This window comes from Xiphophorus couchianus, chromosome 12, assembly GCF_001444195.1.
Source record: "Xiphophorus couchianus chromosome 12, X_couchianus-1.0, whole genome shotgun sequence".
NCBI classification, from domain to species: domain Eukaryota; kingdom Metazoa; phylum Chordata; class Actinopteri; order Cyprinodontiformes; family Poeciliidae; genus Xiphophorus; species Xiphophorus couchianus.
The window spans coordinates 15,524,532-15,549,518 of NC_040239.1; the positions used below are offsets into that span (position 1 = coordinate 15,524,532).

General features: G+C 38.8%; 1 protein-coding gene across 1 annotated transcript; it reads left to right on the forward strand.

Annotated features, from left to right (window-relative positions):
* Positions 1–198: 198 nt before the first annotated feature.
* LOC114154374 (guanine nucleotide-binding protein G(q) subunit alpha) lies at positions 199–24,148 on the forward strand. Its single transcript, XM_028033420.1, has 7 exons — positions 199–1,360; positions 13,623–13,807; positions 16,878–17,032; positions 17,120–17,248; positions 17,576–17,705; positions 18,253–18,406; positions 19,850–24,148. Exons 1-7 carry the CDS (start codon positions 1,225–1,227, stop codon positions 20,038–20,040), a joined length of 1,080 nt encoding a protein of 359 aa, XP_027889221.1. The 5' UTR covers positions 199–1,224; the 3' UTR covers positions 20,041–24,148.
* The last annotated feature ends 839 nt before the right edge of the window (positions 24,149–24,987 follow it).

The following is a 24,987-nucleotide window of genomic DNA, read 5'->3' on the forward strand; positions in this document are numbered from 1 at the left end:
TTTTGGGCTGAATAAGCTAAATTAAAAGAAAAACTTAATCAGCTTATTTTTACATTTCTTTTAACTTGTTGAGAATCACCTTTAAGCAAAACTCCGGGAAATTATTTCCTGTTTTGTATTAGTATGGTGTAAGATTACTAGCGTTCCCCTCCGCAGCAAGCCCCTTACAAAACATTCTAGAAACGGCCCTGGAAACAGGATTTAAGCGGCTCACGGAACTCGGAGGGCTTCAAACGTGTAGATTCACATGCTTCTTCTGCTCCACAGGTCGGGTGGCGTTTGCTTGACGGCGACACTCCCCCCAGGTCGACGGGGGCCAGACGCAGCCCGCGGAGGAGTGGATGGCTTCTGTCATAAAAATACAAGAAGAGAATTGAGGAGAAGAAGATTGGTCGGGGGCAAAGCCAGCAACACGGCGTCCTGTTCCTTTCGCCTCTTCCCCGGTGCGGAGCAACGGACCCGTGCGCCGCTTTTTTTTTTGGGAGGGGAGCTTCACACTCGGACATAATTTCGCTGCGACTAGAGAGAGCTCCGTGTGAAATTCCGTTTTCTGCGTGGCTTCCTTGGTTTACCGAGCTGACACGGAGATATAACTACTGTATCCCAGCCTAGCGAATCGGAGTGAAAGTCCGCCATATTCTGCCTTACCACGCCCGGGAGTGGAGCCACTGGAAAATAAACGGACAGCCTCGCTCATGTGTTTTTCTCGCCGACGCAGACTGCGAGTTGGAAAACAAACAGGGTATTTCAGCGATTTAAAATACCGTCAGCGTTGAGGACTTTGGAAAGAGCCTGGCCGGAGTACTGATGACAATACCTGTCCAGATTCAGTGCGGATGTTGTGTTTTAAAAAGATCTGTTGATCATACGGAGACAGAATATCAGATTATACCCATCGACAGAGCAACAATATTCAACTGAACCCGCTTTCTACTCTGTTTGAAGCTTTCAGCAGGCCCAGAAAGCGAACCGAAACACAGGGAAAAGGGTGGGAGGAGGTGGGGGGACTCTCCCAAATATCTTATTTTCCGTCTCCACTCCAGTCTGAACACCCAGACTCATTACAGCATCACCTAAAGCCGGCCTGCATGAGGACGTTATTTGACATTCACAGGCCTCCGGTTTTCCCTCCGCGACAAATGTGAAATCTGGATGACTCAATACAGAGGGGGGGGGGAACAAGCGGAGTTATAGTGCGTGTTTGAAAAAGGAAAAGGACCGAGAATGACCCTGGAGTCCATAATGGCGTGCTGCCTCAGCGAGGAGGCGAAGGAAGCCCGGCGGATCAACGACGAGATCGAAAGGCAGCTCCGCCGGGATAAGAGGGACGCACGCCGGGAGCTGAAACTGTTGCTTCTCGGTAAGCTTGGCTGGGGGAGGGCAGCGGGATGTGGAGCCTGCATTCCTCCTTCATCAGAAATACCTCTGTGGGGAGGAGGCGGTGGTCTGGTACCGGGGCTTCCCACCTGGGTGAAGTTGGAGGGGAGAAGTGGTTGAAGTGACTCTCTCTGTTTTAGGAGTCGAGTGCAGAGATTGGCAGCAGGGAGAAGGCCTAGGTGGCTTCCTATGTTTAAAACCACCTGATTTGAATAACTGTGACCTGTTCGTGTCGAGGAAACAAAACCACTTGCCGCCTGCGGTATTAAGACGGGAACCAACCCCTAAAGCACAGCCGGCCCAAGGCAAACACGAACTTAGTAGCAGATTTGGTCACTCAAGTCAAGTTTCATAAATGTTTTTATACGTACACAGCTTGGTAAAAGCGTTTTTGTCCTGGTAAAGTTGTACTTATTAAATTACAGTCAAGGCCAGCTGGTTTTGTGCTCCACCTTTCTAAACAGTACATGTATTGAGCAACAAACCTGATTTCAGGATTAAAGCTACATGCAGACCTCAAGCTGTGGCAGTGTTAATGAGTAAAAGGAGCTTGTAAACACAGGAGGACAGTGAATCCAATAACCATTTACTGACTGAAATTCACTCTGTAGTTAGGCCACTGACATTTTAATGAAAGATCAGAATGAGCCATATTAGGTTCAGGTGTGCGTTAAATGTCTAAATGCAGGTCTGTCTTCATAAGCAGAAAAAGGAATTAGCAGGGCTCAAGCACAAAGCAAACTTGACTTCATATCCGGTGATATCCATAAAGCGGCTTGATGCCAGTCACCACTTGTCTGACAATTGAAATGTTATTGACACTTATGATGTCTTGAACTATTAATTATATGTTAATATTAGGAGTTTAATATCACATATGAAACAAGGATGAAATCAGTTCCTTCATACCAACTCAAATGAAGCTGTCTTTTGAGTATCTCTCATAGTTGTTTGAATTGCTGAACTTGAGTATTCTTCCTACGAAAAACAACTTCTGACATCTTGACCCGTTTCTTCCGCTTTTTTCCCCAATGATTTAACACAAGAAATCAGAGTCTTGATTTGTTTTCTTAAAGAACATCTACAGGTTTACTTCCTTTTAACTCATGTTGTGAATTGACCCATCATAAATCCATATAGTGAAGGTTATCCTTACTGTCCTAAAATGATTCAACGTGAAACTAGTTGATTAATGTCTGGCGTTAGCTATAAAAATTTTATCTACAACATTTGGATCAATTTTTCCCTTATGAGTTTAAGCATCCCACGTAATTGGCTAAAGTTAATAATAGTAAAACACACCGAAATGGTTGGAAGGAAGAATGAAAACTATCATATACGGTATTAGAGACGACACATTTTCTGGACACCATTTAACATGGTGTAGAGTTTGTTTGAGTTTGTGACTTATTTAGTGTGGCCTGTTGTTTCTGACCATAACTACTGTACACTCATACCGTAAAACTTTAAACTTAGAAGTTAGAAATTTCATCCATGTCACACAGAGGTGACTCACTGTTGGAAAAATCTTACAAAGCCAGATGAGGAATAATGTTTAAATGTTTTAGTTGAATATGTTTTGAAATTGTACAGGAATGACACCAAAACACCAGGAACAGGGGTGGAAATTTTTAGGCTGTTAGCATATCGATAGATTATAATTCAGAAAGCCAAGATACGATGATAAATCAGGTTACGTAACATTGACCTCACACACTATGCATACAGATGTTTTTACTTGTGCTCTTGTTTGGAGTGCCACAGCGTGCTAGCTGCTACTCATCAGAAGAAATTCTTCCCATGCATCCCATGTTGGAGCTATTTCACCTGCTTGTGATCCCATACAGCTTTTGGCCATCTCTGCCTCAAAGGCCCTTCCAGGTGGTGTGCTTATGTGTGAGTGTGACAAATGTTAGCTGGGCCAAAGTCTGCCCTTTATTGGGTGTAATCAAAACAATTTTGCAGTTTAAAGCCAAACCCTGGCAATGATTATATTACAGGGCTGCAGGAGAAGCTTTGGAGCCCTGCTGCCCTTCATTTAAAAACATTTGTGTTTAACCACTCAACCATTATTGTGTGCAGTATGAATTCTTTAAGTCAAGTATAAAAAGATGGCCCATGTTTACTAGACCTGGGCCGGATACTGGCATGAAGGTATATCAAGATGTAAACAATAAGGGGTTTCAAAACCATTAAAATTTTCATCATACAGTTTTTATGGTTAAAGGTTTGATTAACCCCAGTTTTTTCTAGTTGTATGGAGCATATTCTAACTGGCTAAAAGGACAAAATAAGACTTCAATACTTTCCATTAGTTATAATCGTTAATATCACTGTTTTCACATATTTTCTGTCAGGAACAACAGTCAATTTGTCATATTGACCAGCAAATTTCAACTTGTTACCTTGTAAAGAACCAACCAACAAAATGACAAAATATTCTGAGCAATTAACATTTACTTGGAAACTGACTGTGTTTAGCATTTGTTAGTAAACTGTAATAACACGCATAATAGATTATTGTTGAAGCTACAGGTGTATTTTTTAAAAAAGGAAAAGAATCATTTTACAATTTTTTGTTTTTAAGTTTTAAATTGATTTGTTGATACTGTGGAACCTTGGTATTTTTACTCAAGGTTTTCATACTGTGACATTGTCATGTCATCCGGCTTTTATATTTCAACCTGTTTTGTTACAAATGGAAAGTCAGGGAAAAGGAGGGTGGTTGACATTTCCTGTAATTGTCATACTTGAGTAATACAAGTTCTTTAGTAGTCATCTGCGTTTTAATTAAACTGAGCATAAAACACGTTAGATGTGATAACGGGCTGTGGAGAGTAGTGCCTGATACCCCGGTTCTTTAGGAAAGGCACCCAGAAAATCATGCAAAGGAAGCCGCTGGACCAACACATCCTAGTTTCTATTTCATGATGGATGCGTAAAAGTGATGGATCAGCAGATGTTAATGGGCTTTACTCTCCTGTAACATCAAATCGATGTGATGAGTGTCCAGTAAAAGGGTTTGAATGAGCTGACTGCCATCATTCTTAAATATGGATATTATCCTTGTTGCCCCATAAGCTTTCATTATTCCCAGCTTGTTATTCAAACACTTGAATTGCCAGTAACAGAGAATGCTTAAAGGAGGTTAAATCATTGCTAATGCTTGCTGAGTTCCAGTTTTGTTTTTTTGGGGGTTTTTTTCTTTTTGTCATTGCCACTGCTAGAAATTCGGGTTAGACTTCTAGCACTAATAAGCTGCTTCTATGAAGAGTCCAAATTTCAGCTAGACCAGAGAAAAAAGGGAATTTCTCCAGGAGCTCGAGACAGGCTCAGAGGGCAACAACCAATCAAAATATTATAAGCGCCATATTTAAAGTCCTGGAGTTAGTATTGTTTTTGATTTTCTTCATTTAATTCAAAAACACAGTAAAAGCAAAGTATGTCAATATTAATTTATGACCACATCACTTCAGTAACATAGACTCACTATCTCTCATCCTACTGCTGTTTATCTTTAAATCAACCATCACAGAGTTTAAGTACAGTAGTTCATTATGTATAGCTGTGGTTCCACAAAATCATCCAATATAATTAACAAATGCTGAGTGTGACTCTAGTTTTCCAGCGCTGCTGGTACCGATCAGATCGGCTGAATTGTGAAGCAGCAACTTGTCTAAAATATTATCAAATGAAGCTGGTTGTCTTTAGGCATTTGTTTGCAGGGATGTTGGGATAAATGATATGATTTGTGTAGTTAATCTGCCTGCTGACATTGCTATCCTCCACACAGCATCAGTTTGAAGTAGAAGGAGGGTGGAACATTTCCTGAATGAGACTGTTAGTGGTATCATGACGTGGCACTGACATGGTTCTTTGGTTGTGGAAAACTATACCACTTCTGACTCTGGTTAAATACAGAAACGGCTTTGGTTGAAAACCCATTTCTTTATGTTTTGAAATCGGTTTAGTCTGATTTTTGTATTTTATCTGTCTGTCTTCTTGTGGCTCACTCTAGTAGTATGTGTGTAGTGACATAATGTTTACAGAAAATGGGTTTAAAGATGTGGTCTTATAAAACAAACAAAACATTTTGAAGCTGAGCTAAATATGTTTTGCAGCCATGAGCCACATGTTTTGTTTGTCTCCAGAGAAAAAAATCTTATTTTAACATAAAATATATATATCTGTCCAGCTCTCATATTTACAGATTTAGATATATAGGCTATTCCAGAACAATAAACCTTACGAGCTCCTGTACAAAGCAGAGATGCTTGTTCGTGTTGCAAGAAGAAACGTACAGCTGCTAAAGCAATCTGGGCCGACTACCATTGTTGTTTTAAAGCTCACTTAATGTAACTGCTAATCTTCTCCACTTCATAGAAGCATTATGTGTCTCTGTGTTGTGTCTTATTACACCCCAGCACTTCAAGTGGTCGACTTATTCAAAAGAAGTTGTATGTGTGGTTCGATAACCCATATTTTGTAAGTGCATTGTGGGTTTTTAAACTCCCTAATTGCTTCGTTTCCTGTGGGACTGGATTGGAGAAGTTTTACTTTAGACTGTCCCTAGCATCGAGACTATTTTTGTATCTCTCAAGTTACTGTGGCTTTGAGACTAGATTTTTTTGTGTGTGTGCGTTTCAAACCACTAATGTCGTTATGTTTGCATAGTCTTATCTATGCAACCTGTGTATGTCAAAACCTTCGGACAGCACAATTAATTTGGGAATTACAATGATTATCTTACTATATCAGTTGTAAGTAGCTCTATACCCACCACTTGGCCCAACCTACTTTCATTTAATACAAACAATTGCATATTGCCTAATTTTTCATTTTGACGTAGCATTTTTGATTGTCGTGAATTATAAACAGCAACAATTGCAATAAAATTTTTAATTCTAGTGTATAATACACATAATTTCACATTATACATTTAATAGATACCTGCATGGCACAGCAAACATAATTTTACTAACACAAATACTGCTCTTGAAAAAAATTGCAATGCACTTCTCTGGGACACCGGTATTATAAGGAAGTGTAATAGCACTAAACTGCACACACAAACTGCATTTAGTAACATTTTCATGTTTATCGATACACTCAATGGATTTATTTAACTGAATACCCCCAAATGTGAGCATCAAAGTTACTTTGTTGTCTTGAGATCTGGTGACTGTGGCCATTGGAGGATGGTGAACTTGATGACATGTTCAAGAAAGGAGTTTGAGATGATATAAGCTTTATGGCATGGTGCATTATTTTGTAAGTAGGCATCAGACGGTGGATACACTTTGTGGTTTTAAAGGCGTAGATATGGTCAGCAACAAAAATCTTGGTAGTTTGTGGTGTTTTAACAATCAGTTGGCATGCTTGTTATGGATGAATGACAAGCATGCCATTCATGCTTGTCATTGAGTCTCAGTTTTTGGTATTAATTGACACAAGTTGCACCCAGTGGGGTCTTCTGCTTTAGACTATCTACGTCAAGGTTCAGCCCATCCATCCATTATCTTACGTACTTATCGTCTGTTACGTCTATTTCCAGCAGTCAAAGGGCGAGAGGCAGGGTACAGCCTGGACAGGTTGCCAGTCCATCGCAAGGCAACACAGAGACAAATAACCAATCACGCACACCCCCACACCTAGGGAGAATTTAGAGAGACCAATCAACCTGACAGTCATGTTTTTGGACTGTGGTAGGAAGCCAGAGTACCCGGAGAGAACCCGTGCATGCACAGGGAGAACGTGCAAACTCCATGCAGAAAGACCCTGGGCTGGGATTCGAGCCCAGGACCTTCTTGCTGCAAGGCAAGTTGCAAGCTACACCACTGTGCAGCCCTCAAGGTTCAAGTTGTTGTTCATTCATGGATATTATTCTTTATACCTTGGTTATAATGAGTAATCTTTTAATGTAATGGTTTTTTTAACCATCTCTGACCATTTTCTTCAGACCTTTAGCATTAACACAAGCATTTTTATCCATGCACTGCCACCACTGCTCACCACAGTGAGCACTTTAATCCCATGTCTTCCCATTTTTGAAGCTCAATTGAAGCTCATTTGATGTTCACTTTGAACATCAGAAATTTGTCTTCACCATCTTTAAATGCACTGAGTTTAGTTGCCATGTGATTGACTTGTCCCTCATTCAGGTCATCTTATTGATTATTGCGCCTGTTGATCAACTGATGAAGGTCCATCAATATTACGATCCTAATCCTTCTTGGAACGTCAAAATAAGTCCTCAACAATGTGGCTTGTATTTGAACCACTTTAGACATTTGGACGGTGTGCTTGATTGTTGCTACATAAAGCTCAACGCTGGAGAAATTCTCCACAGGTTTAGGTTTTAAGTTGTAAGCCACACCTCTTTGAAAAAGAGCCCAGAAGCCCTATATGTTAACAGTTTGTTTTGTATAATGTGAAAGGACAGGTATATTGTGAAACCGGGAGTTTACACAATATGCAACTTAAGCCCCGATTAAAATGGGACTTAAGTTGCCAATTATGTTTAAAAGACAATAGGAAAAATAAATACCTAATAAAGTGGATGTTGAGTGTGAAATACGTTGACTCTTACACACCAGACTCAAACATTCGACTTATTAGGCTTTGACAAATTAGTGGCTCAGTTACAAAAGTGGCACAGCCCAATTTACATTCCTTGGAGACCATTGGACCTACATTTGAATGGCTGTCTTTTTAACACATGTACTCTTTTACTGTATTTAACTATATACACAGACTCAGTGTCAAAAACATCAGATGCCACTGGAACATTTCATGTTTTATAATTACCTTCACAATGACTAAGCTGTGTTTATATCACAACGCTGAACTGCTTTTCAGTTTTCCTGCATGTTTATGGCACTGCTTTATTTGGGCTAAAATGATATGTTTTTTTTTTTTTTTTTTTGGTTTTCAGAAACATTTTGGTACAGGTTTATCTGCACAATCACTGTTAGCTGCTTTTAGAAGCCAGATGAAAGCTGCTGTGGGAACTTTGTCAAGGCCATCGCTGAACAAAGTCCACAACGGTGTGTAACCAGCCTTTAACAAACACGTTTGTCACTGAGAGAGGAAGAACGCCAAATGTCACATGATTCCTGTATGAAAGCGGCTGGATCAGCAAGGCAACAGAAAGCCTCTAAAAGTAATAAAAATGTACGTTAAATTAAATGTTTCACATGTCTAAAAGTTCTGATAGTTTTGCTAGCGATAGTTTAAAACTGAGTGTTGAGTAGATTTCAGTCCCAGGAGAGACTTTCTGAAAGTGAAAATTAAAACAACCCAACAGTCTGCTTAATAAAAGAGGAAGTTCATATGTTACCATTTCCTATTATTGAGTTGAAGCTGCTCTGTGTTGCCAGATTCCTGGGAGGGGAAAGTAAAACTAGATTTTTAGCTGACATTTTATTTTGTGTTGAAATACTTAAATCAGTCTTCTGATGTGTAGATTTTTAGAATCAGGGCATCAATTATTTAAATTGTGAGTTTAGCCAGATTATGTAGGAGGGAAAAAATGTTACTTGCAATTTTTAATTCTTCAGAAAAGGGCTTTTCTCATCAGATGTGAACTTAGCAGGTTTTGTTAAACTTTGACAGGATTGCTGTTGAAAACCGAGTGCTTGTACAAAGGAAACACAGAGTATTACAGTTAAAACCTGAGGGTAGAAAGATATTCTTAGGTTAACTGTGCTTGAGGCGATGCAGCGAATTTATTCTGTTTTCACACATGAATTTGAGTTTGCTGCATTGAACAAACACTGATGCTGTGGACACACAAACCCACACAGTTTGTTCATTTTCTTTCTCTCCATCTGAATGAGTTAAATTCTTGAATCTTGTGGCTTTGTCATCATAGCTGCTGAATGTGAAAAATGGATTAATTCCGGGTCTGTTTAGGCTGCATGATGCTAGAAAATCTTTTGATGGCGATATTTGTAAATATTCTAATGAATGATATCAGTTCCAATACAGACCTATTCTCTTCTTTCTCATCTCTGCTTCCTACATAATGTGACCTTTAGCATTTTTAGGCTTTATCATTTTTGTCCAGCAGAAGCATCTGCTGCACTGGTTAAATAATCTCAGACTTTAGCTCCTCTTGGTTATGGTTAAAGGATCTTTTAAGACCCCACAGTCCTGAATTATTTTGAGGAATTTTGTCAGAAAAACTGCAATTTATCAACCCAGTGTAACCATTAAAGCCAAAAAGAGATCACATCAGAGGGAAAACTGTTTTTGCCCTAAGCTACACCTTATTACTACTGCACTTAGAAAATACCTTCTCCTGCTCAAAGTCTAACCTTGTTAACATGCGTGGTTGTTTCAATGGGAAGACAAAGCCAGCTACATCACAAAGTTTGACAGATGGATGAAATGCTCTGTGGCCTAAAGACTGTTTTTACAGTACAAAGTATGTTATTTCTGTCAAATAAAAAATGTGATCTGTCTTACCTATTTAGAGCAGTGGGTGCATTTTATGGCTGTTGCATTAGTGGTTCAAATCCGACATATCCGAGAATTAGGAATGTCAAACTTTTTTCATCATCCTCTGCTTCTTTTCCACGTGGAGTTCCACAAGGTTCTGTTTTCAGCCCCCTTTTGCACATATGTTCTAGCCCTGACTCTATGCTCAGGAAACATGGAGTTTTTTCCTATAGTTATGCGACTATAGAAAGGCGGCCGACATTTTTAAGAGACTAGTTTTACTTTTAACATTTAATTGTTATTTTTTGTTTTATATAAATACTTTACTTTCGAAATCATGATTTTTCTAAAGTGTATAATAAACAAAGCTAGCGTGATATTTTTGTCATATTGCCGACCCATTTAATTCTTATTACAGGAAAACAAATTCTGCCATTTTTTCTTTGTGTTGAAGAAGGAGGGAAAAATACTTATTAGCAATGAATTGTTAACTCTTTGCTTATGTAGGCAGGGTAGCACAAATGATGTTTACTCAGAGTTGAGATTCATCAGCTCCAACTAAGAAGGGAGTGTAGATGATCCAAGGACTACTATACATGTTTATGTGTTATGCAATGTTTTCACAAATTAGATGATATTTTCTTATTTTCTTTTAGGTATGAATGAAGCATCATCCATATTCTTTGGTTGGAGATGCACTAGTCAGATTTTAGAAATGGTTATGTTCACCTGGATATCAGGCCTACTGTCCTGCACCTTCTAGGTGTTTCCCTGCTGCCTCATACCTGACTTAAATAAATTATTAACAGGCTTTTGAAACACTTGATTGCAGCTCAGGAGGCAATTCAATCTTTTAAATCAGGTGTGGTGAAGCAGAGACACATTTAAGGCATAATTGACTATGGGTCCTGAGAACCAGGATTAAGAAACACCGACCCAGATTAATTTACGACAGTTTAAAACATTGTACAGTTAACTTTTTTCAATTCTCTCTTTTGACTGATTTGTAGCAGAGCCAGCTCATTGAAATGGCTTAATACAGTAAAAATCTGAAAATATACTTAGCAACATGTTACCATATTTTCCTAATCGACCATCCGCTCTTTAAATGCTGTGTTTCACTGTTCACTTCTCTGTGTTCAAGTTTTACTTGCTAGCATTCGGATGTGTTGTTTAAATGAGTTGGATTTGTTTATTTTTTCAAGCATCTGCTAAATAATGCCTTTGACAAATAGAAAGTATTTATTCCTATTCCACTAGACAATTTAGCAACAATTCAGAATTATTACTTGAAACAGAAAATGCTTGAAAGTCTTGACATATCATGAAGTGTAGAGAGTCATGACTTCTGATCATTATTCCTTGTCACTAAAGTAAAGCCAGGTCAACCCCAGCAGGTATTTCTCAGAAGGCCCCCACCATCTTATCCCTTTTCACCCATTGTTGAGGTGGAGAAACTGAGCTGCCACATGAACAAATCATCCTAGACTGTGGGACGAATATGCAAATAGTGACAGGAGTGTGGGGTTTTACATGGGTGGCAGTTTGGGCATCACATTGTGCTGGGGTGTGCCTGACCACCAAAAGTGGGAGATGTAATAATAGGGTAGGCTGTTTTTGGTACTTGGTGTTCTGCAGCAGCCTTCAGGCTGGAGGGCTTGGCAACTGAGCACTCCACGATGTTTTTGTCTGGCTTCTAAATTAACTATTGTATAATGGGAAGACCATTTTCACGTTACTATAATAGCAGGGCAGCAGATTGGACTAATGTTTGTTGTTTATTCCATAGAAGTTAATATGGCTTAAATTGGTATGCAACGTCTTGCAAAGGTATAGTATTGTTTTTACATTTGTTCACATTACAACCAAAAATCTCGCCATTGGGATTTTATGTGATTATGTGTGTTATCAAAGCCAAGTAATCCATAATTTTTGAAAGTTTATTGTGGATTTGTATTTGTATTAGTCAGTCCCATTTATACAGATAATAAAGTCTGTCTTCAAAAGTCAAATGCTTATTAAAAAAGCCCTCTGGTGTGAAATAGTGACCCAAAACACACACCAGGTCAACCAGGCTTTAGATCAAAAAGTGTGGTTAGGGGGCGTGCCGTGGTGGCGTAGTGGTTAGCACGACCCGTATTTGGAGGCCTTGAGTCCTCGACGCGGCCATCGCGGGTTCGACTCCCGGACCCGACGACATTTGCCGCATGTCTTCCCCCCTCTCCTTCCTGTCAGCCTACTATCATATAAGGGACACTAGAGCCCACAAAAGACCCCCTGGAGGGGTAAAAAAAAAGATTGAAACCAGTCAGTTGTAGCATAACTTTAATGGCTGTTCAGATGCTCTCCATTCAGTCCGCCTGAGCTTCAGCTGTGTTGTAAGGAATAATGAATAAACCTTCTGTTGTAGATCACTGATATGCAAAGTGTGTACCTGGAAGCTCCAAAACATACGCATTAGTCACCTCTGTGCTATTTTGTTTTCGTCTGTCACAAAAAATCTCCATGAAATGCATTGACATTTGTGGTTGTGACATGGAAAAATGTGAAGTTCAAGTGTTACAAATACGTATTTAAGGCATGAAGATACAATGCAAATGTGTGCAACCTTTCAAACTCATCCACTGTGGAATACTTGGTTACTCTAGACTGCAGACCTGCTTTTCCACAGTTATTCTTTTCAGAGTTGGTATAAAGTTAGACTGTCCCTTTGCCAGGATTCTCAACGAACCAAAAGAGAAACTACATCCCCATTTCTTCACACCCAAATACTTCCTGTCATCACTCAGGGAAGAGTGTTGCTCTTGATCTGTCACCAGAGCAAGCAGACCGGCTGGGAAAAAAGAAACCCACACATGTGAGACTGTAGAAGTGAGTGAGCACATGCTGCATGTTTAAGACCAAATACTATACATGTGGGCATACTAATTTGTGTTTTTGTTTTATTCAATGTTTTGGCACAGAAAACTAGGAGCTTCTTTCCCCTCCTCCAAAAAAAAAAACTTAGGATTTAAGATTTACAACCGTGCAAATTGTTTTTAGCACTAATAAATTAAAGTACAATTTTATCATATTAGTCAATACTATTATGGTAACTAGGTTAAATGGCCAGTTGACATAGTAGCAAACTCACAAGTAGTCATTATTTACAAATGATGTATATTTTAATTGCACTAGCTGCAGTATCTTCAGTCACAGCTAACTTGTTTGATATTTGTCAACTTGAAAATAAAGTGTTTGTCTAGTTATGTTCCTATTTCAATGCTTTTTGGGGGGCAAGAAAGAAATGAATAGAAATCAATGTACATGTTTATAGTCAACACTACTACTAATAAGTCAGAATCTTTTTGTTTCATATTTAAACACAAATTGTAGCGAAGGGCTGCTTCGGTTGAATTAAATCGTAAGCAAAAAAAAAAAAGTAAAAATCTGTTACTAACTGCTCTATACAATCAGCCTACTATATAATCTACTGGGGCACCATTCTATATAATTCTATATACACCATACTCAACAGGAGAGCGCCTGAATTCTCCAGCTCTCATCAGACATGATAAAGGCTTTAATCCCTGAAGTCATATATTCTGCCCACCGTCCCCCCAAAATCCCCCTTGAAGCTCCGCCCCTGCATAGTAGCAATAAAATTACTTCTCGCTTTTGGGGAGAATGCTGTACAGTTGCTGTGTATGTTGCTTAAGTGTTTAAATTTTGTTCGTTTCTGTTGACATGTAAAACCCAGCACAGTAAATAACACTGTAAATAAACTCTGTCCTTTTTTTCCCCATCCTTGTCTAACTTTTTAGGAACTGGTGAAAGTGGGAAGAGCACATTCATCAAGCAGATGAGGATCATCCACGGTGCCGGTTACTCCGATGAGGACAAACGGGGTTTCACCAAGCTCGTCTATCAGAACATCTTCACGTCCATGCAGGCTATGATCCGAGCTGCAGAGACGCTGAAGATCCTTTACAAATTAGACTCCAGCAAGGTATTTGAGATCTTTTCCCACAAGCCTCTTAAACGGGCAGAAATGACTGTGGTAATTAAAGGTCACAAGGGTTTGGGATAAAGTGAGTTAGTTCGCTCCAAGTGTTCAGAGCACGGCTGAATATTTTTAGAGTGCAGTCTATCTTATTTGGAGCAGCCATCCATAATAATTTCCTGCTGATTTTTACACTTCCTGTGTCCTTGTAGCTCTCCAGAGTTCCATCACACCCTTTGTGCATGTCTCTATGCTCTCACATACTGTCGATGCACACATACGGACATACTGAAGCAGAGAAAACCAGACTCCATGTACTTTTTCTATCCGTCATTTCAGCTGCTGGGTTTTACTCAGATTCCTCTTTAGCTTGAGTTGCCCCTGTAGTTGTAGCTTTGGGAGCGCGTGCAGTGACCTCTTACTTGCCATTTATTCACTGCGAGAGTGATGAGTAGGCTCATTTCAAGCCTAGAGGTTGTCATCTTGGTAACATTCAGAGCTGCAGCAGTTTTTTTGTTGTTGAATATTTGATAAAACTTAATTAAAAACAAACCTCTGAACTAAAGTATTTGATGCTAAGATTTGCTTGGTGTTTAGGTTTCCTATGCAGTCTGAAAAAGTGGAGAAAAATCTGAATTTTGTACCAAAATTATATGTAATCTAGAATTAAAATGAACAAATTTTGTTAGGTGGTTTGACATAAAAACATTTCAATATGGAGAGACTCACACAGAGAAAAGCAGCAGTAGAAAGTTTTATTGACCCGAAGTTCTTTGGCGCTCGGACACCGGCAGAAGACGTGCGTGCTGATAATCGCCATGAGCCTGGATGATCGGCTCGGGGCGAAGCTCAGGGTAGTCACCCCGGGCCCGGACACTGGTGGTGGAGTGGAGCCTGGAGGGAGTCTGGAAGATGCCCTGGAGGATGAGGGTGGAGATGGGGAGGAGGTGGGTCGAAGCGCGGCTGAAGCAAGTGGATCTGTGGTTGTTTGACCTTTTGAAGGAGCTCTTGCGTGGTGATTGGCTGGAGCGGAGCGACAGTCTGGTGCTGGTTGGCTGAGGCATGGCAATTGATGCTGCCAGTAGGCTGAAGAGAGTCTCCCAGCTTGAATTTACGTCTGTAGACTACATAATTTGGATTGTACCGACTTTGTGTTGTTATGGTTTGTCAATTTATCTCCTCACTTGTGTCTGTATACTGTCCTGTTAGTGAGAATTCTTATCCATTAGTCTTGTACATAAGAAATAATGTAACTAATTTGTGCACTTAAGCTCATTTCACATTATATTCTATAATGCTTTTACATATTTTTTGTCTTTATTCTTCACATAGTGTTCGCTTTGTTGACCTAACAGAATTTACATCAACTCTTCAGTTTGTGTCTCCTAACATGATTGGATTTAACAAGAAAATAGAAAATAAAAACCACATTAGAAGCTTCAGTTTTAGAGAATTATTGAGGCAAATTAGGCATATATAAATATAAAGTCTTATCAATTGCTACCCAATGCGGTTGCAGAGTAAAACTTTACCCAATTACAGACTTTTTATGTTTTTGGCTTTTTGTCAGATCTAAATTTAAATTCTCAAATTTTAATGAGCATCATAACCCGAGTTAATGCGAAAAGTTTTCAAATATTTATTAAGGGAAAATTAAAACAACCTTATCCTATGTGAAATTATTCCCATTGTTGAATTATTAACTAAACTGTGATTAAGAAACTTTTTTTGTGTCTGACAACATGAAGTAGCATATAGGCGAAGTATACCCAGATCGAAATCTTAATCTGGTTTAAATTCTGAGGTATGATCTTCACTAGACCATTCATTAATGAAAACCCTTCAGTTTGGCTGAAATCAAGCAAACATGGCTGGTTTTCACAAACTCTTGATGTTTGTTGTTGTCACAAAGAGTGACTCAATTGGTTGTTTGGTTTGAGAGCAATCACTTTTCCACAAAGCACTAGCTTATTTAAAGTCATTATTTGGAAACTGCTTCTTATATCTACTCAGGTTATCTTGTGCCGATATTAAATGTTTTCGGTGATCTGAAACATTTGATTGTGAGACAAAAAGCAAAAACAGAAGAAAACTGTGCTGGTGTAAATTCTCTTTCATAGTGCTATAGGTTCCAGCTCACTTGTGTTCCTGTGTTAAAACAGGAAGTGCTTGTCTGGGACAAAGGATGGCACTTGTGTCACACGGGAAGTGAAAATGAAACCTGACAATCATGTTTGCCATGTGTCTGGTCATTTACAGTGCTTAAAAGGCATATGTAGCTGATATTTTCAAATTTTAGTGACAAAGTTGTGCCTTAAAAACATATTTAGAAGCATACAATGAAAAAAATGCCATGTTATTGCATTTCAAGCAATAAAATGTCTATTTTCTTATTTGAATTATTTGTTTACTTGTATCTTTAATATATTTTTAATAATTGTATTTAAAAGGCTTAAGTGGTTATCTGCAGGATGTATACCTTTTTTTATTGGAATAATCAACAGATTCATCAATTTACTAAAAAAATTGTTAGCTGCAGCTCTAATTGGTTCTTTCAATGGATTTCATGTTGATTTATCTCTTATGAACCATTGGGCAAGTAAATTACAGTGGAATTATGTAATAATATGTCACTAACTTTGTAGACAGTTTTCTACTAGACACACAGGACTTTATGTGAAAACAGTGACAAGGTTTGCAAATTTCCTAGTTTCTTTAGTTTAAATCTGTGAGAGAAACGGCCCCGGCAGGCATTCAGCCACATGTCGCTCTTTCAAACACAGAAAACTTTTGACAGGAATCTGGGGCAGCAACACTTTCTGCTTAATTTCTTTAAAATCCTCTGTGGGGTTTCAGCTTCAGATATTAGCTGCATGCTGAGCCTGGGGTCCAATAAAAATGTTCCAAGTGATTGAAAATGAACTAGTAATAATGAGGACACTGGCTTTTTGTAGAAATCTCTTTTTGCGTGTGTGTGTATCTGTGTTCTTATTCCCTTTTTTTTTTTTTTTTAACCATTTACACATGTTTCTGTCTTGTCTTAGCAGCTTTTCAGTAATGTTTTTTCACCCACTAGACTAATGCCAACATTGTTAGAGAGGTGGACATAGAGAAGGTCACCAGGTTGGAGAGTCCTTACGTAGACGCCATCAAGAACTTGTGGAGTGACCCCGGCATCCAGGAGTGTTATGATCGAAGGAGGGAGTACCAGCTCTCAGATTCCACTAAATAGTGAGTGGAGGAGGACATCAGCTTGAGCTGGAGCTATGTTGTAGATGCCATGGTAACGAGAAATCATTTTCCGCTGCGTCTCTGTAGTTACCTGGACTCACTGGACCGGATCGCCCAACCCTCCTATCTTCCCACCCAACAGGATGTGTTGAGGGTTCGGGTCCCGACCACTGGCATTATCGAATATCCATTTGATCTCCAGAGCGTCATATTCAGGTGAGGAGCAGGTGGTGCCATGTAACTTTGTAGACATTCATATTTCAACATTATTCTATAAATGTTCTTAATTTATCAAGGAAAAACTCAAACGTAAAAACCTTTTTTACTTCGACAACTACTTCAACTAAATTCATAAAAAACATAAAATAAATAACCTCAGTAATACCAAATGTGTTATCTGGTACAGAAAGGATCTCCTGTAGCAGTCTGTGCTGCGTCAGATCTGAAACAGATTCCCTGTAATACAGACTGCTACAGGACGGTCATAGTGAGAAAGATAAATAATGATGCAGATGATGATAACTGACTCTTCGGCTGGGACAGGATGGTGGACGTTGGGGGTCAGAGGTCGGAGAGGAGGAAGTGGATCCACTGTTTTGAGAACGTCACCTCCATCATGTTCCTGGTCGCCCTCAGCGAGTACGACCAGGTGTTGGTGGAGTCGGATAACGAGGTAAATTTCTGAGGGGATTTGGGGACATTATTTTGTTTTGTTTCTGTAAGAATGAGAGGGGAAGAGATTCTGAATAATAAAAAGACTTAAGTGGAACGGAACATGAAGTTGTGCAAGAAAATCAAATGGCCCTCAGTAAAAGACTGAAAATCAGATTGGTATGCCGCCTTGTCTTCCACCTGAAAAGCATTTATAAAGGATCAGCCAGATGTTCTGAGCGCTGCATTAGGCGACCCTGTCGCTTTAGGAGAATATTACATCTGTGTCAAGGTGTTAAAACCAAATTAATGAGCAGGTTAAATTACCTCTAAACTGACCGTTCTTTTTTAACGTCATCGATTCGGTTAATCACTGAAATAAAGTATCTAACCAACATGGCCATCCTTCTCCTCCCTCTTCTGTGCACTGAAGCATTTATTGCAGTCTCTTCTTAATGAGTTTGAACACTGTGCTTTAATTAAATTCTCTCTCTCCCTCCTCTCCATTTCTCCTGGTTTTTGTCCCACCTTCACCAAACCACACCCACTTTCACGCCCCCCCTGTGCAGAACCGGATGGAGGAGAGTAAAGCTTTGTTTAGAACTATAATCACATACCCCTGGTTCCAAAACTCCTCCGTCATTTTGTTCCTGAACAAGAAAGACCTTCTGGAGGAGAAGATCATGTTCTCCCATCTGGTCGACTACTTCCCAGAGTACGATGGTGAGTAGCGCACTAAAAGGCGTCAACCAAAAGCTCCTTTCTCAGGTCTCTTCAGCTGCTTGAAAGTTGGTAATGATGGGCCTTTATGTGAAGATAAATCACACTCGCACTTTTTAGGTTTTTGGTCTGGAAAACTGAAATCTATCGGTATTATGAAGTATGAAGAAAAGAACTGCAGAAATATGTGTTTTTCAGGATTTTAGTCCTTATTTAGTTGTCTAATTCTTTTCTTCCATTGGTTTTATTTCTCTCTCTTTCTCCCTCTCTCTCTTTGTCTTTCCTTCTTTCTTTCTTTTTCTCATCGGTCTATTGTTCAAAGTAAGCAGATGTTAAGGACTGAGAACTTTGGATATTTGGACTTCATAATTTTTTCATGGAAAACATCCTGTATTTAAAAGAAGTGATCAAAACATCACATGCTATTTCCTCATGTAGCCATTCTTACCAGTTTTTTGTGTGTTACTAGTCATTTAGAACGTACATTTTTTGGAAAGTGATAATTTACAGCAGTGAAACATTTGTTTGCTTGTGGACAACTAGACACAAGCAGGGGGCAGCTGTTGCCCCCTGCTGGTAGCTGGATATAATGCAGGTTTATGTTTGTGAGTTATGGACTTCTTTGCTGCATGTCGTTGGATCCTCTGTTGTTTCTGCCGTTTGAACTGACAAATTATTGCTCTGACTGTAGCCGAGAACAAGTTTAGAGTAGGAGCTGTTTTTTGTAGCTGTACTTCATTGATAACTTTGTTTAGACCACATGGCGTCTTTCATGAGAATAAATCAGAAAGGGCAGGAATCTGGCAATCGTACTGCAGAAACATTTAACTGGATCTGCCTTGGTAGAACTTTAATGGTGTATATTCAAATTCAAAAGACAACTAAAAGAAATGTAAAACAAAAAAACTATTCAAAAGGATCTAACTAACCAGATAACAAGAGAATGAATATCCATGTGAAACATGCTACTATCAATTAAGCCTGTCCACTAAGCAATTAATCAATTAATTGCATGATGAATTAAAAGGATCTCAATAATTTTCATTCTGATATTTTTTGAAGGGCAATTTTGTTTAGGGTTGTCATAATACATTGTATTTATGATTTTGGTTGTGTGTGTGGTCTTTATTTACGTTTTGTTTATTGTTTTTGGCTGTCGTGTTTAAACGACAACAGGAATCTTCCAGTTCCTGTGTGAATTATTCTTTACAAAAGTGTATTGTCTTTGGGAGGACAAACTTGCATTATTATGCTATTATTAATACATTAGTTGAAAAGGGTCTTGAAACAATGAAATAATAAACAGTAATTTCTGGGTCATCTTCTCATCCAGTAAAATTTGTTGTCATAACAGACCTACTAGCAATACTTCATCCTCCAGGCAGTGACGTAAACAACCATTTAATCCATTACTAGCTGGTTGCTGATGTTTTCCTTCCTCTGCAGGACCTCAGAGAGATGCTCAAGCAGCTCGAGAGTTCATCCTGAAGATGTTTGTGGACCTGAATCCAGACAGCGATAAGATCATCTACTCTCACTTCACCTGCGCCACCGACACGGAGAACATCCGCTTCGTCTTTGCAGCCGTCAAAGACACGATCCTACAGCTCAACCTGAAGGAGTACAACCTGGTGTAGAGTACGGCTCCTCCCTGAAACACTGACTGACTCGATCTGTGAAAGGATAGCTTTCACACATACACACAGACGCAAAATTCACGCTTACAATTATCTAAGGAAAATAAATCTAACGGTTGCATAATACTAATTTATTTGCCCTTTGTTGACTTCTTGGTGCGTGAGGGGTTTCATTTTGCTATTTAAGGAGCTCCATCACATCTGCCTTTTTATAAACAACCTTTCTTTTTGTATCCCTCCTCATCTATCATCCTTTCCAAAAGTTCGGCATGAACGTTAGCTTAACAGGAAGTGATGTAACATCTCATTATCAACAGCCTCTTGTTTTTTCTTCTTTTTTTTTTAAATGCACCTGTTGGCATGTCTCTTGTAATGTTGCCATAAACTGTGATTTTTAAATTATTTGAGATTGATTTGATATTGATTGACTTCAGTCATTATTCTTGTTCCAATGTTACCTTGCTTTTACCATTCAGTGATTTGAGCACATTTACTGCTTATTCGGACACAAACGTGAAGTTCAGGACAAGAAGGAGAAATCGTCTGAGCGACGAGGTGTGAAGATGCCTTCCACAGACTGCCGGGATGAGAGGGGCTCTTGATTTCTGACGCATTTACTAAAAGTGTTTACTTTAAACCGTGCCACACAGAAGCTTTTCTTTCAAATTGCAATTATTACCGATGCCAAAACAACTCAAGCACAAGAACGCTGGTGAGGGAAGGAAAGAGCAGGAGCAACAGACTGACATGTTGATCAACCATCTGAATCCTGCAGGTTATGAAGTGTTCACCGTCCAGTCCAGTCGCAGCTTAGCAGTATCTCTGTGTCCAATCACTGCCCGGCTTTCCAGACTGTTGTAGCTGAATTGGAAGTGCAGAATAAATCTGGTTAGTTGCTATGTAAAGAGGGAAAAAAAAGGGCAGTGTTGATATGCAGTGTGTACCAAAGTAAAGCCCTTTCTAGTTTCTAATTGGCACTTCTTTACAAGCGACTCTCAATTTACTTTGGAGTATATATATTTTTAAATTATCTCCCTGCAACATAAGCCTGTAATTTACGTTTATTGAGGCATAGTGCAATTATGAATGCTATAATCATTGTACATACATCTCACTTTCTCAATATATATATAAGTATATATATATGTATGTGACAGCATCTTTGTTGGCTTTGTAATCATTACTTTTTTGGGCAGATTGAATGTTCAGTATTGAAAATGTGTATCTGTGTAATTGTTTGTCCAATGGCTAACTCGTTTTTTTGTAAGAGGAAAAAGTTATTTACTTGTTCTGCTTTTGTTTCCCCTTCATTTGTCAGATGAGAATGTACATTTTCGCGTTACGCGTTACGTTGCGTTCATTTCTCATTAAGGAAACATTATTTAGCTTCAGAATGTGGAACCTTAGTATCAGATTAGTGCAAATCGAAGCCGTTTCCTTAAATTTACAGTTTCTCTCCTCACCTTTGAGAAATGGCGACCTGACTCAGATCTACACGACTAATTCTAACATTTGAACTCTTAGCAGGTTTCAGATCAGAGCACTTTTTTCCTGACGCGTAACTCTTGGATTCTGGAGTCTTTTTAATAAGTATTGATGAGCTGTGGAGGCTCCTCAGTACACGCTGTGGTCCTGAACTTGCTTCTCACCCCTTCGCATTAATAGCCAACATGTTTCGTAGGATCAGAACCGTGGAGCAAAGCTGAGAAGGACGGCAGGAGAGCTGCTGAGTTTAAGTGTTTTTGAAGATGACTAAATTTTCTGGGAAACTTCCCTGCATACCAAGAGAAAGTCAGCGTTGAAAATCAGGTAATTAATGTACAAAAAGTCAAGTAGAATGAACCATTCATTGGTTCTTTTAAAAAAAAAAATTTACTTTTTCATCTCGATCGCCAGAGTTTCATTAGAATGTACAGTATTCGTTCTTTTTTTTCATTTATAAAACGAGAAAAATACAGTTCATGTGTACATATTGCCTTATATTAAGCCGTGCCTCTGAAGTCTCTCACAAAGGCACTTGTTTTTTTTTTGTTTGTTTTTTGTGAGAAGTGTAGCTAAAGCAGCTGATAATGTCTCGTTGTAATTTTTGTTTTGGCTTGGTGTTTTTTTGTTGTTGTTGTTGTTTTGTTTTTCCACGCTGTGAGAAGCTCTGGGAACAGTTCTGATTTGCAGCTCATGTGACGTAACAGCAGGACATTATAAGAAAGTCATGAACAAACTGGAAACACATTTCTGTTCATTTCTGTTGTCGCATCTGATTCATGTCTTAAATGTTTCTACCACAGTGCATTATGATGCATTGAACTGCCTGGCACGCATTAAAACAGCATGGAGACATGCAGAATGAGAATTTTTTTTATGTAAATTGCCACATTCAACTTTATTTTGACATCCTTTTACCACGTCAGCAGATCAAAAGCAACTCTTTTTTTAGGAGGGATGGGGCGGATGTTTAAGATGTGGTTAAAAGAAAGACTTTACACAGCTAATTAGTAGCCCAAATCTAGCATTTTGCACCACTTTACATTTATTGGCATTCCTGGCAGAGTTATAAAAGGCTTTTTAATAAATAGATGATTTATGGCAAAGCTTAAAATCACACTTAAGAAAACGGCTTGGATTTTTATTTTATTTTTAAATTTTACTTACTTTAAAATTATTGCTCTGACTGTAGATCTGAGCAGGTTGACGTCGGTATTTATTCTTTAATGCTGTTTTATGAGAATCAACACATCGGCCTTACTTGAAGGATGAAGGTTTGTTTGTCTTTCCCATTTTGACAAGTGTCCAAGACAAAATGGACCTCTTTCAGGTCATATTTACACCTCAGCTGAAACGATAATTAAACGTTCCTGAATAGTCCGGAAAATAAATAACAGACCTTTGTGTGGTTAACTTTATTTAGGGTGATTTTGTTTTTATATATGGGAAAAATTTATTAAAACAATTCTCAACTTTGAGGTTTCTATGTGACAGAAAATGATTTGGGTATCTAAAATCATAAAACAGTCTAAAACAAATCACTATTTACATTTTAATAAAAAAGTGGCATAATAAAAATAATATATTTACCCTTCTCAAGAACTGATAGAAAAATCTCTATTAATATCACACCAGAATTATTCCACTATTATTATTATTATTTTATTATTTGCATGTCTCCCAATAGAATTTTGACTATTTATGTTTGCTGGTGGGCAGGTTAGGTGGGAGGCCTCCTCACCATCACCCTAATCTTTAACTCTCTCCACCAATTCAGATCACACTCCAATCCAGACTTTAGCTAGGCCAGTCCAAAGTGTTAATTTTACTTCCAGTCTAAAGAGACGTCTTAGTAAAATCAAAACACTTCAAAGCTACAGTATGAGTAAATTTGCTCTTTATTTTCTTAATGTTGGATTGTTTTCCTCTTCCGTATAAATCTACATAGAATAAAGGGCAGAATTTATTTTTTTAAAGTTATTTATTTTTTTGGTGTGAGGTCACGCAACTGAAAAGAAAGATTGATTCCCTTCAAAACTTTTCAACCAACTTCACCTGGGGTGCCAATAAGTGTGTTGGGTGGTGCAGGTGGAGTATTGACTGTATTTCTGAAGCTGGCGTCCGGTTTCAGACTTGTCAGTGCTGCCGAGTCTTTGGTAAGAAATTCAGAAACTTGTGTTGCTGCTCTTGTAAAGTGGCTCTTAATGCTTCCCTCTTACGTAACGTGAAAATCTGTCCACATGCTAGGTGTGAGCAGACACACCGTGATCTCACCTGAGCCCTGTTGGGTCACACAGATGACCCAGTGTGTCAGTGCAGCTCCACTGTCTCGGTTCTCTTCATGTATTATGACACTGTCACGAAGTAACAAAATGGGATTGTTCTTGTGCAAATGTAAAAGTGTGATTGAAGTCTGTGATCAATATGAGCGATCTCTTCATGTTCACGTCTTTCTGAGCAAGTTTCCTCCTTTGCATTGATTTGTTTTCCCCCTTTAAGCAAGCAGCTGATGCAGACTTTGCGTGTTTGGCCTCTGCTGTTCAGATTTCCTGCAGTATGTTTCAGAGCAGGTCCATGTGTTGAGAACTGTTTGATTAAAAAGAAGTTCCCATGAACTGCTCTTAAACTCTGTCTCTGGCACATTATTATTATTATTATTATTATGATTATGATGATTATTATTATTTTGGTTGGTTTAAACTCTCCCGCTGGAGATTAATTTTGAAGCATTTTTCTATAAAATTGTGTTCTGTTTCCATAAAATTGTTTTTAGGTGAAGTCTGTTTCATAATCTTGCTCTCTACATCTTAAGGGATAAGGTATTTTTGACCAACATAAATACTGAATTTATTTGATAAACATTTTGTTAAAAACTGTTGACATTGGCAGAGGTTTGATGATTGGTCTTTGGGAATGTTCTTAGTTTTCACATGCTGCCGTTGGTTTCAGTGTAAAAAAAAAAAAATCATCCTAATGATCACTAATGAATGTTTGAAATGTCACTATTCTGAATCTACGATTTTCAAATTTGGACTAAAACAACTTTTATAACATTCCATTTTATTTGTGAAAATCCTCTGGTTTACCAGAGAATTTAAAACTGGTCCTCATTTGCATCTGTGCAAACAGCGCAGGCTGATTGAAACGTGATGTTACCTTCAAGGCAAAATTCTCAGATTCTCCTTCATTTCCTCGCGTTCTCCAGCCTGACCCCTAGCGGCCATTTGAGGACCTGTCATTTAAAAAGTGGCGCCGAGTCCCTTTCTCTGTCCTCCTGCACCTCACTGTGGCTGTGGGGAGAAAGTCTGCTCCTCTGTGTCTCATCAGATGAAGTTAGGCATTCAAGTTATGTCTTTAACACACAACTTACGTCTCGCTGGATCTCTGCCGTCACTACACGGCAGCACGCTGAGCTCTCCACGCAGTGGTGGAGCAGGTGAAAGTCTGCTGCCTGTGAAGGCTCAC